Here is a 16,087-nt window from a genome sequence, read left to right as displayed (position 1 = left end):
ATGTCACCTCTAGCTGAGACCTTTGCTGACAGGTATTGTGTCAATTTAAAACTTGCACAAGTCAGTTCAAAACTACATTTAGCTAACATTAGATAGTTAATCCAGAGATTCTTACCTTTGCCTCGATTCGGCTGTCTCGTCCAGATCATCAAGGCATTTGTAGTTCTTTATGATAGCCACATTAGCAGCTATTGTAATTAGCATTTCATTTTGTGGGTGTAAATACAGGTGAATATATTGATGAAAGTCACCTAATCCTAAAGAGATTTACACGGTTATCAAAACGTCATGCCAGGGTAAGTCTACACCAGTGCAGGATCCTCAGAGGAGGAAGGGGAGGACCATCCTCCTCAGTGAATTTCAGAAATATAAAAATGGTAAAACATTGAAAGATATCCTTTTTAGATAAAACTATCTGAAATATATTAATGTCACCAAATAATTGAATAAAACACACTGTTTTGCAATGAAGGTCTACAGTAGCCTCAACAGCACTCTGTAGGGTAGCACCATGGTGTAGCCGGAGGACAGCTAGCTTCCGTCCTCCTCTGGGTACATTGACTTCAATATAAAACCTAGGAGGCTCATGGTTCTCACCCCCTTATATAGACTTACACAGTAATTATGACAACTTCAGAGCTCTTGCAGCATGAACTGACATGTTGTCCACCCAATCAAAGGATCAGAGAATGAATCTAGTACTGAAAGCATAAGCTACAGCTAGCTAGCACTGCAGTGCATAATATGTGGTGAGTAGTTGACTCAAAGAGAGAGAAAGACAATAGTTGAACAGTTTTGAACAAATTAATTTATTCCAAAATGAAGGAGAAGTAAGAGAGAGTCATTTTTTTCCACTTTCAGTTTCACTTACTTAGCTAGCAAATGCAGCTGCCTAGTTTAGTTACTCAAACACCCGGCTCAAACAAAGGGATGCTATGTTAGCCAGCTGGCTATGACTATCCAACACAACACTGGAACTCTTCCAAGTCAAGGTAAGCTTTTGGTTTTATTAATTTATTGCCACCGGGGCCGCTGGTGTAACTGCTTACTGACTGTACACTGTAATGTTACTGCATGATTATAGAGGGTTTACTAACACATTAGTTCTATTATCTACGTTGACTAGGACGTTACTTTAGCTAATATGATGACAACGGTGTAGACTGTGTAGCGGTTATGACATGGTTTGGCTTGGAAAGGTTTTTTCACCTGGTCACATACAGCTGATGTGTTGTTCATTGAAGTCCACAAACAAAGGGAAGAGGTGAGAGGAGGAGAGTGCATAGATGCTAGAATGAATACAACGTGGCTGCTATGAAAGTGAACTGTGTTTATGCGTGATCAGGGGTGTATTCATTCGGCCAATTTTGTTGAAAAACTTTTCTTAAATGGAAGCAAACGAAACAGGGATAAAAAAATACCTGAATTTGTCCAATAGAAACTCTCGTTTGCAACTTTTGGACTAATGATTACACCCTAGATCAGCTAGATCCAGGTAAGTGTGTGCAAGGCGGTATTGAACGTGTCACTGTCATCTCAAATGTATCTCTTGACCTGTGTGCACCTACGTTGTAAACTTTTATTCATAGGCTAGGTTGTAGCAACCTCATGATGGGTAAAGGGAACATTAGAGTATCATGTAGTAGCCTAAACCTATCGCTGTTACATTGAACTGGGTGGATGGAATATGAATGACAGTCATCCAACATGCTGTAATAGAAATAAGGCCATGCTCATAATAAATGGCACTGACTGCCATTGGCCTACACGAAACACAGCCCTTATTTAAGTGTTTAAAATCCCCTATGGGAAAAATGAATGGTGGAAAAACGATTGGAACCATTTCCTTGTTTGACCGCCAGGTTTTATGGGTATTATGACTCATACGGAGGTACTCTATAAAGGTATTTCACAACTTTTACAGCATTGGTGAAATGTGAATATATTATACTGTAAATCTCATTATATTGATAAATTCTATACATGTGGCATTTTCCAGCAATATCATTTAAGGGTTAAGGGTTAAGGGTTACAATGGAAGATACCCATGTCTTTTCTGTAGAGTTACAACACAAGGTTGCCTTGATATAAAAACAGCCTTGATATAGCACAGTACATATTCCTGTTTACTTTCCTAACAGTTTAAAAAGCATTTCTTTATTTCATGAGAAAATCATTCCTCAGGTAGAGGTGATGTCTTCTGCTAAAGTACAACAGAACATAGCTATAGAAGTTTACCACATTTCTGTTTCTTAAGTCTCTCTGTTTTCCTTCAATACAAAAAGCTAAAAACAGATATACATACTGTATTAGAAACAATTAGCCACAGTTCAAATGTTCTAAGTCATTCTGGTCCAGTTGCTCTCTACTATCTAGTCTAATGGAAAACCTTAAGATGTTCCTCTGTCGGTTTTACACAAAGGTGCTGTATGTTAGGAGGATCCCTGTGAGGAGGGGCTCCTATCTGAGTTCTCCGTCTCGCCCTCTGAGATGGCCTGCATGGGGGCCGGGTGGTGTCTGCTGCGGATGCTGTAGTGGCTGCTGGTGGCTGGCGGAGGGACGCGGGACCGGCTCTGTCTGAAGGAGGCTGCAGGGGACAGGCCTTTAGGAGACAAGCCCTCTGTGAAGGGGCTGGGGAGCTTCTCCGTGCCTGGCGGAGGGGAGAGGGGCTCCTCCAGCGTGGGCAGGTGGTCTCCAGGGGACTTGTGGCCGATGGGGCTCTTCAGGATCTCTGTGGCCGACATGCGGTAGCTGGAGTCTGAGCGGCTGCCTTTCTTCAGGAGCAGTAGTTTGAACTCCTCGTTGGAGGTGGAGGACTTCTTCAGACTGCGGTAGATGGGTCCTGGGGCCTTCTGGGGGCAAGTCGGGGTGCTGGGGGTCACCAGAGAGGTCACAGTGTTGCCAGGTGGGTTGACGGGGGTACAAGGTGAGGTGCTCCCAGATGCAGCACACAGACGGCTCCGGGCATTTAACTCTCCAGAGTCCTTCCTACCTAAAACTTTCCTCCTGGATCTATGAAGGACAGTGGAACAGTGGTTAGGTCTGGGTGTAACAGAACAGTGGTTAGGGTTATAGATAACAGAACAGTAGTTAGGGTTATAGATACCAGAACAGTAGTTAGGGTTATAGATAACAGAACAGTAGTTAGGGTTATAGATAACAGAACAGTAGTTAGGGTTATAGATAACAGAACAGTAGTTAGGGTTATAGATAACAGAACAGTAGTTAGGGTTATTGATATCAGAACAGTAGTTAGGGTTATTGATATCAGAACAGCAGTTAGGGTTATAGATAACAGAACAGTAGTTAGGGTTATAGATAACAGAACAGTAGTTAGGGTTATAGATAACAGAACAGTAGTTAGGGTTATAGATAACAGAACAGTAGTTAGGGTTATAGATAACAGAACAGTAGTTAGGGTTATAGATACCAGAACAGCGGTTAGGGTTATAGATAACAGAACAGCAGTTAGGGTTATAGATAACAGGACAGTAGTTAGGGTTATAGATAACAGAACAGTAGTTAGGGTTATAGATAACAGAACAGTAGTTAGGGTTATAGATAACAGAACAGTAGTTAGGGTTATAGATAACAGAACAGTAGTTAGGGTTATAGATAACAGAACAGTAGTTAGGGTTATAGATAACAGAACAGTAGTTAGGGTTATAGATAACAGAACAGCAGTTAGGGTTATAGATAACAGGACAGTAGTTAGGGTTATAGATAACAGAACAGTAGTTAGGGTTATAGATAACAGAACAGTAGTTAGGGTTATAGATAACAGAACAGTAGTTAGGGTTATAGATAACAGAACAGTAGTTAGGGTTATAGATAACAGAACAGTAGTTAGGGTTATAGATACCAGAACAGTAGTTAGGGTTATAGATAACAGAACAGTAGTTAGGGTTATAGATAACAGAACAGTAGTTAGGGTTATAGATAACAGAACAGTAGTTAGGGTTATAGATAACAGAACAGTAGTTAGGGTTATAGATAACAGAACAGTAGTTAGGGTTATAGATAACAGAACAGTAGTTAGGGTTATAGATAACAGAACAGTAGTTAGGGTTATAGATACCAGAACAGTGGTTAGGGTTATAGATAACAGAACAGTAGTTAGGGTTATAGATAACAGAACAGTAGTTAGGGTTATAGATAACAGAACAGTAGTTAGGGTTATAGATAACAGAACAGTAGTTAGGGTTATAGATACCAGAACAGTAGTTAGGGTTATAGATAACAGAACAGTAGTTAGGGTTATAGATAACAGAACAGTAGTTAGGGTTATAGATAACAGAACAGTAGTTAGGGTTATAGATAACAGAAGAGTAGTTAGGGTTATAGATAACAGAAGAGTAGTTAGGGTTATAGATAACATAACAGTAGTTAGGGTTATAGATAACAGGACAGTAGTTAGGGTTATAGATAACAGGACAGTAGTTAAGGTTATAGATAACAGGACAGTAGTTAGGGTTATAGATAACAGAACAGTAGTTAGGGTTATAGATAACAGAACAGTAGTTAGGGTTATAGATAACAGAACAGTAGTTAGGGTTATAGATAACAGAACAGTAGTTAGGGTTATAGATAACAGAACAGTAGTTAGGGTTATAGATAACAGAACAGTAGTTAGGGTTATAGATAACAGAACAGTAGTTAGGGTTATAGATAACAGAACAGTAGTTAGGGTTATAGATAACAGAACAGTAGTTAGGGTTATAGATAACAGAACAGTGGTTAGGGTTATAGATAACAGAACAGTAGTTAGGGTTATAGATAACAGAACAGTAGTTAGGGTTATAGATAACAGAACAGTAGTTAGGGTTATAGATATCAGAACAGTAGTTAGGGTTATAGATAACAGAACAGTAGTTAGGGTTATAGATAACAGAACAGTAGTTAGGGTTATAGATAACAGAACAGTAGTTAGGGTTATAGATAACAGAACAGTAGTTAGGGTTATAGATAACAGAACAGTAGTTAGGGTTATAGATACCAGAACAGTAGTTAGGGTTATAGATAACAGAACAGTAGTTAGGGTTATAGATAACAGAACAGTAGTTAGGGTTATAGATAACAGAACAGTAGTTAGGGTTATAGATAACAGAACAGTAGTTAGGGTTATAGATAACAGAACAGTAGTTAGGGTTATAGATAACAGAACAGTAGTTAGGGTTATAGATAACAGAACAGTAGTTAGGGTTATAGATAACAGAACAGTAGTTAGGGTTATAGATAACAGAACAGTAGTTAGGGTTATAGATAACAGAACAGTAGTTAGGGTTATAGATAACAGAACAGTAGTTAGGGTTATAGATAACAGAACAGTAGTTAGGGTTATAGATAACAGAACAGTAGTTAGGGTTATAGATAACAGAACAGTAGTTAGGGTTATAGATAACAGAACAGTAGTTAGGGTTATAGATAACAGAACAGCAGTTAGGGTTATAGATAACAGAACAGTAGTTAGGGTTATAGATAACAGAACAGTAGTTAGGGTTATAGATAACAGAACAGTAGTTAGGGTTATAGATAACAGAACAGTAGTTAGGGTTATAGATAACAGAACAGTAGTTAGGGTTATAGATAACAGAACAGTAGTTAGGGTTATAGATAACAGAACAGTACTTAGGGTTATAGATAACAGAACAGTAGTTAGGGTTATAGATAACAGAACAGTAGTTAGGGTTATAGATAACAGAACAGCAGTTAGGGTTATAGATAACAGAACAGTAGTTAGGGTTATAGATAACAGAACAGTAGTTAGGGTTATAGATAACAGAACAGTAGTTAGGGTTATAGATAACAGAACAGTAGTTAGGGTTATAGATAACAGAACAGTAGTTAGGGTTATAGATAACAGAACAGTAGTTAGGGTTATAGATAACAGAACAGTAGTTAGGGTTATAGATAACAGAACAGTAGTTAGGGTTATAGATAACAGAACAGTAGTTAGGGTTATAGATAACAGAACAGTAGTTAGGGTTATAGATAACAGAACAGTAGTTAGGGTTATAGATAACAGAACAGTAGTTAGGGTTATAGATAACAGAACAGTAGTTAGGGTTATAGATAACAGAACAGTAGTTAGGGTTATAGATAACAGAACAGTAGTTAGGGTTATAGTTAGGACTGGGTAACAGGGTTACATTTGTAAAAGTTAGAGCAGCCGTGTTTCTTTCTGGCAAAACAAGGTTGTTAGCTTTGTGACAAATCAAACTATCAGCAGAAACCCACCTGTGTATCATGGTAAACAGCTCCTCTGTAGTACGTGCCTTGGTGGGCGACAGAAAGACATCACCCTCAGCCTTGGTCTCCTCACTTAGAGGAAAGATAGAGTTGTCACTGGGTCTGGAATCTGGAAAACAGGGGTGGGCTGGATTCATGTACAAGACAAAGCTTGATTGGTTTAAAGGCAATCCTTAATTTAGGCTAGCGTCTAGACTATTTAAAAAAGGATTTCCTGTCTTCTAGTAAATGACAACGGCTGTCCTTTACTGCAGTAGCCCTGCTCTGTGTCTGGGGTAGTGTCTGGGGTAGTGTCTCTGTGTCTGGGGTAGTGTCTGGGGTGGTGTCTCTGTGTCTGGGGTAGTGTCTGGGGTGGTGTCTCTGTGTCTGGGGTAGTGTCTGGGGTGGTGTCTCTGTGTCTGGGGTAGTGTCTGGGGTGGTGTCTCTGTGTCTGGGGTAGTGTCTGGGGTGGTGTCTCTGTGTCTGGGGTAGTGTCTGGGGTGGTGTCTCTGTGTCTGGGGTAGTGTCTGGGGTGGTGTCTCTGTGTCTGGGGGTAGTGTCTGGGGTGGTGTCTCTGTGTCTGGGGTAGTGTCTGGGGTGGTGTCTCTGTGTCTGGGGTAGTGTCTGGGGTGGTGTCTCTGTGTCTGGGGTGGTCTCTGTGTCTGGGGTGGTCTCTGTGTCTGGGGTAGTGTCTGGCGTGGTGTCTGTGTCTGGGGTAGTGTCTCTGTGTCTGGGGTGGTCTCTGTGTCTGGGGTAGTCTCTGTGTCTGGGGTAGTGTCTGGGGTAGTGTCTCTGTGTCTGGGGTAGTGTCTGGGGTGGTGTCTCTGTGTCTGGGGTAGTGTCTGGGGTGGTGTCTCTGTGTCTGGGGTAGTGTCTGGGGTGGTGTCTCTGTGTCTGGGGTAGTGTCTGGGGTGGTGTCTCTGTGTCTGGGGTAGTGTCTGGGGTGGTGTCTCTGTGTCTGGGGTAGTGTCTGGGGTGGTGTCTCTGTCTGGGGTGGTCTCTGTGTCTGGGGTGGTCTCTGTGTCTGGGGTAGTGTCTGGGGTGGTGTCTGTGTCTGGGGTAGTGTCTCTGTGTCTGGGGTAGTGTCTCTGTGTCTGGGGTGGTCTCTGTGTCTGGGGTGGTCTCTGTGTCTGGGGTGGTCTCTGGGGTAGTCTCTGTGTCTGGGGTAGTGTCTGGGGTAGTGTCTCTGTGTCTGGGGTGGTCTCTGTGTCTGGGGTGGTCTCTGTGTCTGGGGTGGTCTCTGTGTCTGGGGTAGTCTCTGTGTCTGGGGTAGTCTCTGTGTCTGAGGTAGTCTGTCTAGGGTAGTGTCTCTGTGTCTGGGGTTGTCTCTGTGTCTGGGGTAGTCTCTGTCTGGGATAGTCTCTTTGTCTGGGGTAGTGTCTCTGTGTCTGGGGTAGTGTCTCTGTGTCTGGGGTAGTCTGTGTCTGGGGTAGTCTCTGTGTCTGGGGTAGTGTCTGGGGTGGTCTCTGTGTCTGGGGTGGTCTCTGTGTCTGGGGTAGTCTGTCTAGGGTAGTGTCTCTGTGTCTGGGGTTGTCTCTGTGTCTAGGGTAGTCTCTGTCTGGGATAGTCTCTTTGTCTGGGGTAGTCTCTGTGTCTGGGGTAGTCTCTGTGTCTGGGGTAGTCTCTGTGTTTGGGTAGTCTTGGGTAGTCTCTGTGTCTGGGGTAGTCTCTGTGTCTGGGGTTGTCTCTGTGTCTGGGGTAGTCTCTGTCTGGGATAGTCTCTTTGTCTGGGGTAGTCTCTGTGTCTGGGGTAGTCTGTGTTTGGGGTAGTCTGTGTCTGGGGTAGTCTGTGTCTGGGGTAGTGTCTGGGATAGTCTCTGTGTCTAGGGTAGTCTCTGTGTCTGGGGTAGTCTCTGTGTCTGGGGTAGTCTCTGTGTCTGGGGTAGTCTCTGTGTCTGGGGTAGTCTCTGTGTCTGGGGTAGTCTCTGTGTTTGGGTAGTCTTGGGTAGTCTCTGTGTCTGGGGTAGTCTCTGTCTAGGGTGTCTGGCGTGGTCTCTGTGTCAGGGGTGTGTGGGGTAGTCTCTGTGTCTGGGGTGTGTTGGGTAGTCTGTGTGTGGGGTAGTCTCTGTCTGGGGTGTGTGGGGTAGTCTCTGTGTCTGGGGTGTGTTGGGTAGTCTGTGTGTGGGGTAGTCTCTGTCTGGGGTGTGTGGGGTAGTCTCTGTGTCTGGGGTGTGTTGGGTAGTCTGTGTGTGGGGTAGTCTCTGGGGTAGTCTCTCTGTCTGGGGTGTGTTGGGTAGTCTGTGTGTGGGGTAGTCTCTGTCTGGGGTGTGTGGGGTAGTCTCTGTGTCTGGGGTAGTCTCTGGGGTGGACCCTTCCTCTACTAGTATAGTGTCCTCCTGAGAGGCACTAACGGTTGGAACTCCTGATGACTTACACTCCTCTTCTCTGCCAGCCGCATCGCTGATTGTTTCCGACTGATCACTTATAACAGGCACTTTGTCTAGACTGTCTGTTGTTGTGGCTAAGATGTGCTGAGCAGGACACATTGAAGGGTCTTCAGCTCTCTGTAGTTTAGATGGTTCAGGTGGTTGTGGTCGGTACTGTTCTGCCTCCAGACTGCTGTTGCTCCCAGGGAATAGAGCTTCCTGTTCCTCTACCTCCTGACCTGGGGTCACCCCTGTGGCCTCAGCCCCCCTCTGGCAGACCTCCTGGTCTAGCAGGGACTGCTGGTCTGTAAGTGGCTGGTCTTGGTCTAGGAGGGGCTGGTCTTGGTCTAGGAGGGGCTGGTCTTGGTCTAGGAGGGGCTGGTCTTGGTCTAGGAGGGGCTGGTCTTGGTCTAAGAGGGGCTGGTCTTGGTATAGGAGGGGCTGGTCTTGGTATAGGAGGGGCTGGTCTTGGTCTCTGATGGTATGGTCCTCTTTTGCCAGTGTCTCCTGGTCTGGTAGTCTCTCCTGGTCTGGTAGTGTCTCCTGGTCTGGTAGTCTCTCCTGGTCTGCCAGTGTCTCCTGGTCTGCCAGTGTCTCCTGGTCTGGTAGTCTCTCCTGGTCTGGTAGTCTCTCCTGGTCTGGTAGTGTCTCCTGGTCTGCCAGTGTCTCCTGGTCTGCCAGTGTGTGGTCTCCTGGGTTTCTGAAGGCAGTGGCACTCCACTGGGGTTCAGTAGGGTGTCTGTCCTGTCTGTACCTCACACTACTGTGACCTGCTGAGTCCTTAGTGACAGGGCCTTCGCTGGGGCTCAACAGTGACTCACAGTACTGTTGAGAGGGGGGAACCTGGGAGTTGTAGGCTGGAGGCTTCCTGGCTGTAGACTCAGGGGACCTGCTGCTGGAAGGGGGGCTGATGTTCACAGTGGGACACTTGGGTCTGGTGGCAACATCTGGGCCGGGCCGGTCAGGGCTCCCCTCTCCTTGCTTCCCCACAGACCTCAGCTGGACTGAGCGCAGCACGGTGGGGGTGATGGTCATGGGAAGACTGCTGGAGGTCTCGGTTGCTGGACTGGCCTCAGCCCTGGCCGATGCTGCTGCCTTCTGCTTGCTTTGTTGCAGGAGGTAGAGCTGGTTCCTGTGGCCTGGGGGCTTGGTAGAGACTGGAGGAGGGTTGGTAGGGGTAGGGTTAGGGTTGGTAGGGGTAGGGTTGGTAGGGTTAGGGTTGGTAGGGGTAGGGTTAGGGTTGGTAGGGGTAGGGTTAGGGTTGGTAGGGTTAGGGCTGTGAAGGGCACTGAGGTCCTGGTGGCTGGGGGGGATGACTGGCAGCTCCAGATCTCTGGTGGAGGTGACGGACAGAGATGACTTCCTCTCTGGAATCTTGGGCTTCCTCTTCTGATTGGTGGGTGACAGGGGACTAGGGAAGAAGCCGGAGGGGAAGGAGGAGGTGGGGGTTTCTGATTGGCTGGAGTAGCCACTAGATGGCGACACTAAGCCGGCCAGCCTCTCTGGAGAGGACATCTTGAAGTCACCTTCTACTGAGGGCAAGGAGGACATCTTGAAGTCTTCTACTGATGGCAGTGAGGGGGTGGTGGCTCTGGAGCCTGATTGGGAGGTCTGGGACTCTGAACTCTGAGACTTTATACATTCTATAACAGTAGTACCGGTAGCGGTGGAGGAGTTAGACAGGGAGCGGTAGGGGTCGGTGTTGGACTTCAAGTCATTCACAAGCCAGAGATCTGCATAGTCTGACTGGACAGCGCCCTCATCTTTATAGGAGCCTCTGTCAGAGGAACCAAACAGGCCGGAGCCGGGCATCTCCTCGGTGTCCTCCCTCCGCCAGGTCTCCAGGGCCTCCAGGGGGTCTTGCTCCAACCCTGACCCCCCCTCCCCTCCCAGAACAGGGTCCTCCAGATGGTTCAGAGCAGGGTCAGGGTCAGGGGGGTCAGTGCGGCCCAGGGAGCCCTCCAGGTCCAGCTGTAACCTCCTCTCTCTGGAACACCACTTTCTCTGCTGCCCGCTGGGGGTCTTTGGTTCGCTGTCGTCAGGAGCGTCCCCCCCCCCGCTGATCTTCCTTAGTGAGGAGCTGCGCCTGGGGGCAGAGGGCTTGGCCTTGGGTTTCCTCAACGTCAGACAGCGTCTCCCCAGAGTCATGTGCTCCTGGCCACAGTCAGAGGCAGAGTAGTTATACATGAAGCTCTTGCTCCCTTTCAGACCACAGTCAAAGTGCATGGAGGTGTAGTAACCCTCAGTGTCTATGGAGTAGTATGATACAGTGTCAGCCTTCTCAGAAGGAGGCTTGTCTGTAGTGAAGCTCTCACAGGTAGCCATGCTGGAAAAGCTTGGGCAGCCCAGACTCCCCTCCCCCTCTCTGGAGCGCTCAGGGCTGAGGTCATGGGGCCTGGGGCTGGGGTGGTCAGGGTGTGGGTAACTCCACTCCCCGTCGCTAGCCGTGCTGACCCCTGCATCATCCAGCTGCCGGTCGGTCTGGTACGGGTCCAGGATGAGGGTGGGGTCATCTGTAGCATGGGGGGCGGTGTTCAGCGACAGCTCCGAGTCACAGTGGGAGGAGCCAGTGAGCTGGGGGGAGGTGGCTGGGGGGAGGGTCTCGGAGGTATGGGAGGGGCATGTTGAGCTGCTGCCGCTCCAGTTCCCACTAGAAGACTGGTGGTCGTCTTTATGGTCCATCTGACACCCCAGCACTCCCCTGGTGGAGGTAGAGTGGAGCGGACTGGAGAAGGTGTCTGAGCTGGAGGACATCTCACAGCTCCCCATGTCAACCTTCCGGGGGAGGCGGGAGCGGCCCCTCTCCATCCAGGGGCTGCCAGGGTGCTGCTGGTACTTCAGGCTGGCCAGAGGGTGGTCCGGCTGGGCCTGGTCATCGGTACTCTCCTCCCCCTCCTCCTTCAGCTCCCCCGGCCCAGACAGGAAGTCCTCAGTCTCTGAGGGAGACAGCTCCTCCCCCTTCTCCCTGTGGTGGTGAACCTCATCCATCAGTCTCCTCCCCTCCCTTGGCTGGCTGTGTGACCGCAGGCGTACCCCCAGCGAAGAGGAGAACATGGCGTCGTTGCGCTCCGAGGGGTCTGGTAGAGAGGAGATGTTCCCGGTGGAGAGGGACAGAGGGACGGGGGCGGAGCTGACCCCCTCCTGACCCCACTGGGACTGGACCCTCCGGCGGGACGGAGCGCAGACCAGGAAGTCTTCAGTCTGGCAGCCGGAGTCCTTCTTGGTGTTCAGACGACTGCACAGGTCCTCGCTACAGAGCGCAGCGTTGCATCGGAGAACCACTGTCCGCTCCCTGGAGCTCGGAGACTCATCAGAGTCTGGAGGAGGAGAGGGACAGGGTCAGAGTTAGACACAGGAGGAGACACACAGGGTCAGAGTTAGACACAGGAGGAGACACACAGGGTCAGAGTTAGACACAGGAGGAGAGGGTCAGGGTCAGAGTTAGACACAGGAGGAGAGGGTCAGGGTCAGAGTTAGACACAGGAGGAGACACACAGGGTCAGAGTTAGACACAGGAGGAGACACACAGGGTCAGAGTTAGACACAGGAGGAGAGGGTCAGGGTCAGAGTTAGACACAGGAGGAGAGGGTCAGGGTCAGAGTTAGACACAGGGTCAGCGTAAGACACAGGAGGAGGGGTTCAGGGTCAGACACAGGAGGAGAGGGTCAGGGTCAGAGTTCGACACAGGGTCAGAGTTAGACACAGGAAGACAGGGTCAGGGTTAGACACAGGAGGAGAGGGTCAGGGTCAGAGTTCGACACAGGAGGAGAGGGTCAGGGTCAGAGTTAGACACAGGGTCAGCGTAAGACACAGGAGGAGGGGTTCAGGGTCAGACACAGGAGGAGAGGGTCAGGGTCAGAGTTCGACACAGGGTCAGAGTTAGACACAGGAAGACAGGGTCAGGGTTAGACACAGGAGGAGAGGGTCAGGGTCAGAGTTCGACACAGGAGGAGAGGGTCAGGGTCAGAGTTCGACACAGGGTCAGAGTTAGACACAGGAGGAGAGGGTCAAGGTCAGAGTCAAACACATGAGGACAAGGTCAGGGTCAGAGTTAGACACAGGGGGATAGGGTTAAGGTTAGAGTTAGACACAGGAGGAGATACACAGGGTCAGAGTTAGACACAGGAGGAAACACATTGTCATTCTTAAGACAGAGATGAATCATGTTTCACTGTGCACTATTAGAAAAAATGGTTCCAAAAGGTTTTTTTGTGGAGGGATAGAGTTTTACCGACAACTGATTTCATCTTAATAACCCATTTTTGGAAGACGAGGGTTCGTTCTAAGGCAAAGGGTTCTGCCTAGAACCTTTAACATCCTCAGAACCGTTCTGATGATTATTTGGAAGAAAGGGTTCTGATGATTATTTGGAAGAAAGGGTTCTGATGATTATTTGAAAGAAAGGGTTCTGATGATTATTTGGAAGAAAGGGTTCTGATGATTATTTGGAAGAAAGGGTTCTGATGATTATTTGGAAGAAAGGGTTCTGATGATTATTTGGAAGAAAGGGTTCTGATGATTATTTGGAAGAAAGGGTTCTGATGATTATTTGGAAGAAAGGGTTCTGATGATTATTTGGAAGAAAGGGTTCTGATGATTATTTGGAAGAAAGGGTTCTGATGATTATTTGGAAGAAAGGGTTCTGATGATTATTTGGAAGAAAGGGTTCTGATGATTATTTGGAAGGCATGAAGGTTCTACATAGACCCCTTCTGAATCGGAATCAGCTTTTTATTTGTATTTTTCTTTCTTTTAAATAGTGCCTGAGAATTAGTGTTTACCTCAATGTTTAAACTTTAATATCAGAAGTTTGAGTAATCTGTTTAAGTTTAAAAAGATAGGTGTGAGAATGTTTTAAACCTATATGGGAATATATGTATCTGGTATTCCCTTAACCATTTGACATATACACTACCTACATACACTACATGACAACAGTATGTGGACACCTGCTAGTCGAACATCTCATTCCAAAACCATGGCCATTAATATGGAGTTGGTCCCCCTTTGCTGCTATAACAGCCTCCACTCTTCTGGGAAGGCTTTCCACTAGATGTTGGAACATTGCTGTGGGGACTTGCTTCCATTCAGCCACAAGAGCATTAGTGAGGTCTGGCACTGATGTTGGGTGATTAGGCCTGGCTCGCAGTCGGCGTTCCAATTAATCTTAAAGGTGTTCGATGGGGTTGAGGTCAGGGCTCTGTGCAAGCCAGTCAAGTTCTTCCACACCGATAGACAAACCATTTCTGTATGGACCTCGCTTTGTGCACGGGGGCTTTGTCATGCTGAAACAGGAAAGGGCCTTCCCCAAACTGTTGCCACAAAGTTGTAAGCACAGAATCGTCTAGAATGTCATTGTATGCTGTAGCGTTATGATTTCCCTTCACTAGAACTAAGAAGCCTAGCCCGAACCATGAAAAACAGCCCCAGACCATTATTCCTCCTCCACCAAACTTTCCAGTTGGCACTATGCATTCGGGCAGGTAGCGTTCTCCTGGTATCCGCCAAACCCAGATTCGTCCGTCAGACTGCCAGATACCAGCAGACGACACACAACTAATCTTCTCCTTTCCCCCTTCTGATAACCAGGTGGCGAATCGCATCTCTGGCAGACATATCAGTATGGATGACGGATCACCACCTCAAGCTGAACCTTGGCAAGACGGAGCTGCTCTTCCTCCCGGGGAAGGACTGCCTGTTCCATGATCTCACCATCACGGTTGACAACTCCGTTGTGTCCTCCTCCCAGAGTGCGAAGAGCCTTGGCGTGACCCTGGACAACACCCTGTCGTTCTCCGCTAACATCAAGGCGGTGACCCGATCCTGTAGGTTCATGCTCTACAACATTCGGAGAGTACGACCCTGCCTTACACAGGAAGTGGCACAGGTCCTAATCCAGGCACTTGTCATCTCCCGTCTGGATTACTGCAACTCGCTGTTGGCTGGGCTCCCTGCCTGTGCCATTAAACCCCAACAACTCATCCAGAATGCCGCAGCCCGTCTGGTGTTCAACCTTCCCAAGTTCTCTCACGTCACCCCGCTCCTCCGCACACTCCACTGGCTTCCAGTTGAAGCTCGCATCTGCTACAAGACCATGGTGCTTGCCTACGGAGCTGTGAGGGGAACGGCACCTCCGTACCTTCAGGCTCTGATCAGTCCCTACACCCAAACGAGGGCATTGCGTTCATCCACCTCTGGCCTGCTGGCTCCCCTACCTCTGCGGAAGCATAGTTCCCGCTCAGCCCAGTCAAAACTGTTCGCTGCTCTGGCACCCCAATGGTGGAACAAGCTCCCTCACGACGCCAGGACAGCGGAGTCACTCACCACCTTCCGGAGACATTTGAAACGCCACCTCTTTAAGGAATACCTGGGATAGGATAAAGTAATCCTTCTACCCACCCACCCACCCCCCCAAAAAAAACAAAAAAACATTGTAAAGTGGTTATCCCACTGGCTATAAGGTGAATGCACCAATTTGTAAGTCGTTTTGGATAAGAGCGTCTGCTAAATGACGTAAATGTAAATGTAGTGAAACGTGAATCATCACTCCAGAGAATGAGTTTCCACTGCTCCAGAGTCCAATGGCGGCAAGCTTTACACAACTCCAGCCGACGCTTGGCATTGTGCATGGTGATCTTAGGCTTGTGTGCGGCTGCTCGGCCATGGAAACCCATTTCATGAAGCTCCCGATGAACAGTTATTGTGCTGACGTTGCTTCCAGTGGCAGTTTGGAACTTGGTAGTGAGTGTTGCAACCGAGGACAGAAGATTTGTATGCGCTACGCATCCTATGACAGTACCACATTGAAAGTCACTGAGCTCTTCAGTAAGGCCATTCTACTGCCAATGTTTGTCTATGGAGATTGCATGGCTGTGTGCTCAATTTTATACACCTGTCAACAACGGCTGAAATAGTCAAATCCACTAATTTGAACTGTGTCCACATACTTTGTATATACAGTGCATTCGGAAAGTATTCATACTGCTTCCCTTTTTCCACATTTTGTTACGTTACAGCCTTATTTAAAATGGATTACATTAAATGTTTTACTCATCAATCTACACACAATACCCCATAATGTGCAAATGTATTACAATTTTTACAAAATAAATACTATATTTACATAAGTACATAAGTATTCAGACCCTTTGCTATAAGACTCGAAATTGATCTAAGGTGCATCCTGTTTCCATTGATCATCCTTGAGATGTTTCTACAACTTGATTGGAGTCCACCTGTGGTAAATTCAATTGATTGGACATGATTTGGAAAGGCACACACCTGTCTATATAAGGTCCAATAGTTGACAGTGCATGTCAGAGCAAAAACCAAGCCATGAGGTCGAAGGAATTGTCCGTAGAGCTTCGAGACAGGATTGTGTCGAGGACAGATCTGGGGAAGGGTACCAAAACATTTCTGCAGCATTGAAGGTCCCCAAAAACACAGTGGCCTCCATTATTCTTAAATGGAAGAAGTTTGGAACCACCAAGACT

The 16,087-nt window shown here is 47.5% G+C and overlaps 1 protein-coding gene across 1 annotated transcript in view; it reads right to left on the bottom strand.

The window, feature by feature from the left end:
* Positions 1–1,668: 1,668 nt before the first annotated feature.
* The window catches only part of LOC121556044 (Nance-Horan syndrome protein-like), an 84,361-nt gene continuing 69,942 nt past the window's right edge, over positions 1,669–16,087 (bottom strand). Inside the window, exons 5-7 of the mRNA XM_045214017.1 lie at positions 8,603–11,911; positions 6,238–6,358; positions 1,669–3,012 (exon numbers count right to left, since the gene is read on the bottom strand). Coding sequence (XP_045069952.1) covers positions 2,433–3,012; positions 6,238–6,358; positions 8,603–11,911 — 4,010 coding nt within the window. The 3' untranslated portion in view covers positions 1,669–2,432. The remainder of the gene's footprint in view (positions 3,013–6,237; positions 6,359–8,602; positions 11,912–16,087) is intronic.

This window comes from Coregonus clupeaformis, unplaced genomic scaffold (genome assembly GCF_020615455.1).
Source record: "Coregonus clupeaformis isolate EN_2021a unplaced genomic scaffold, ASM2061545v1 scaf0182, whole genome shotgun sequence".
Taxonomy (NCBI): Eukaryota; Metazoa; Chordata; class Actinopteri; order Salmoniformes; family Salmonidae; genus Coregonus; species Coregonus clupeaformis.
The sequence above is the reverse complement of the archived record's forward strand: the minus strand, read 5'-3'. Positions and strand labels throughout refer to the sequence as shown.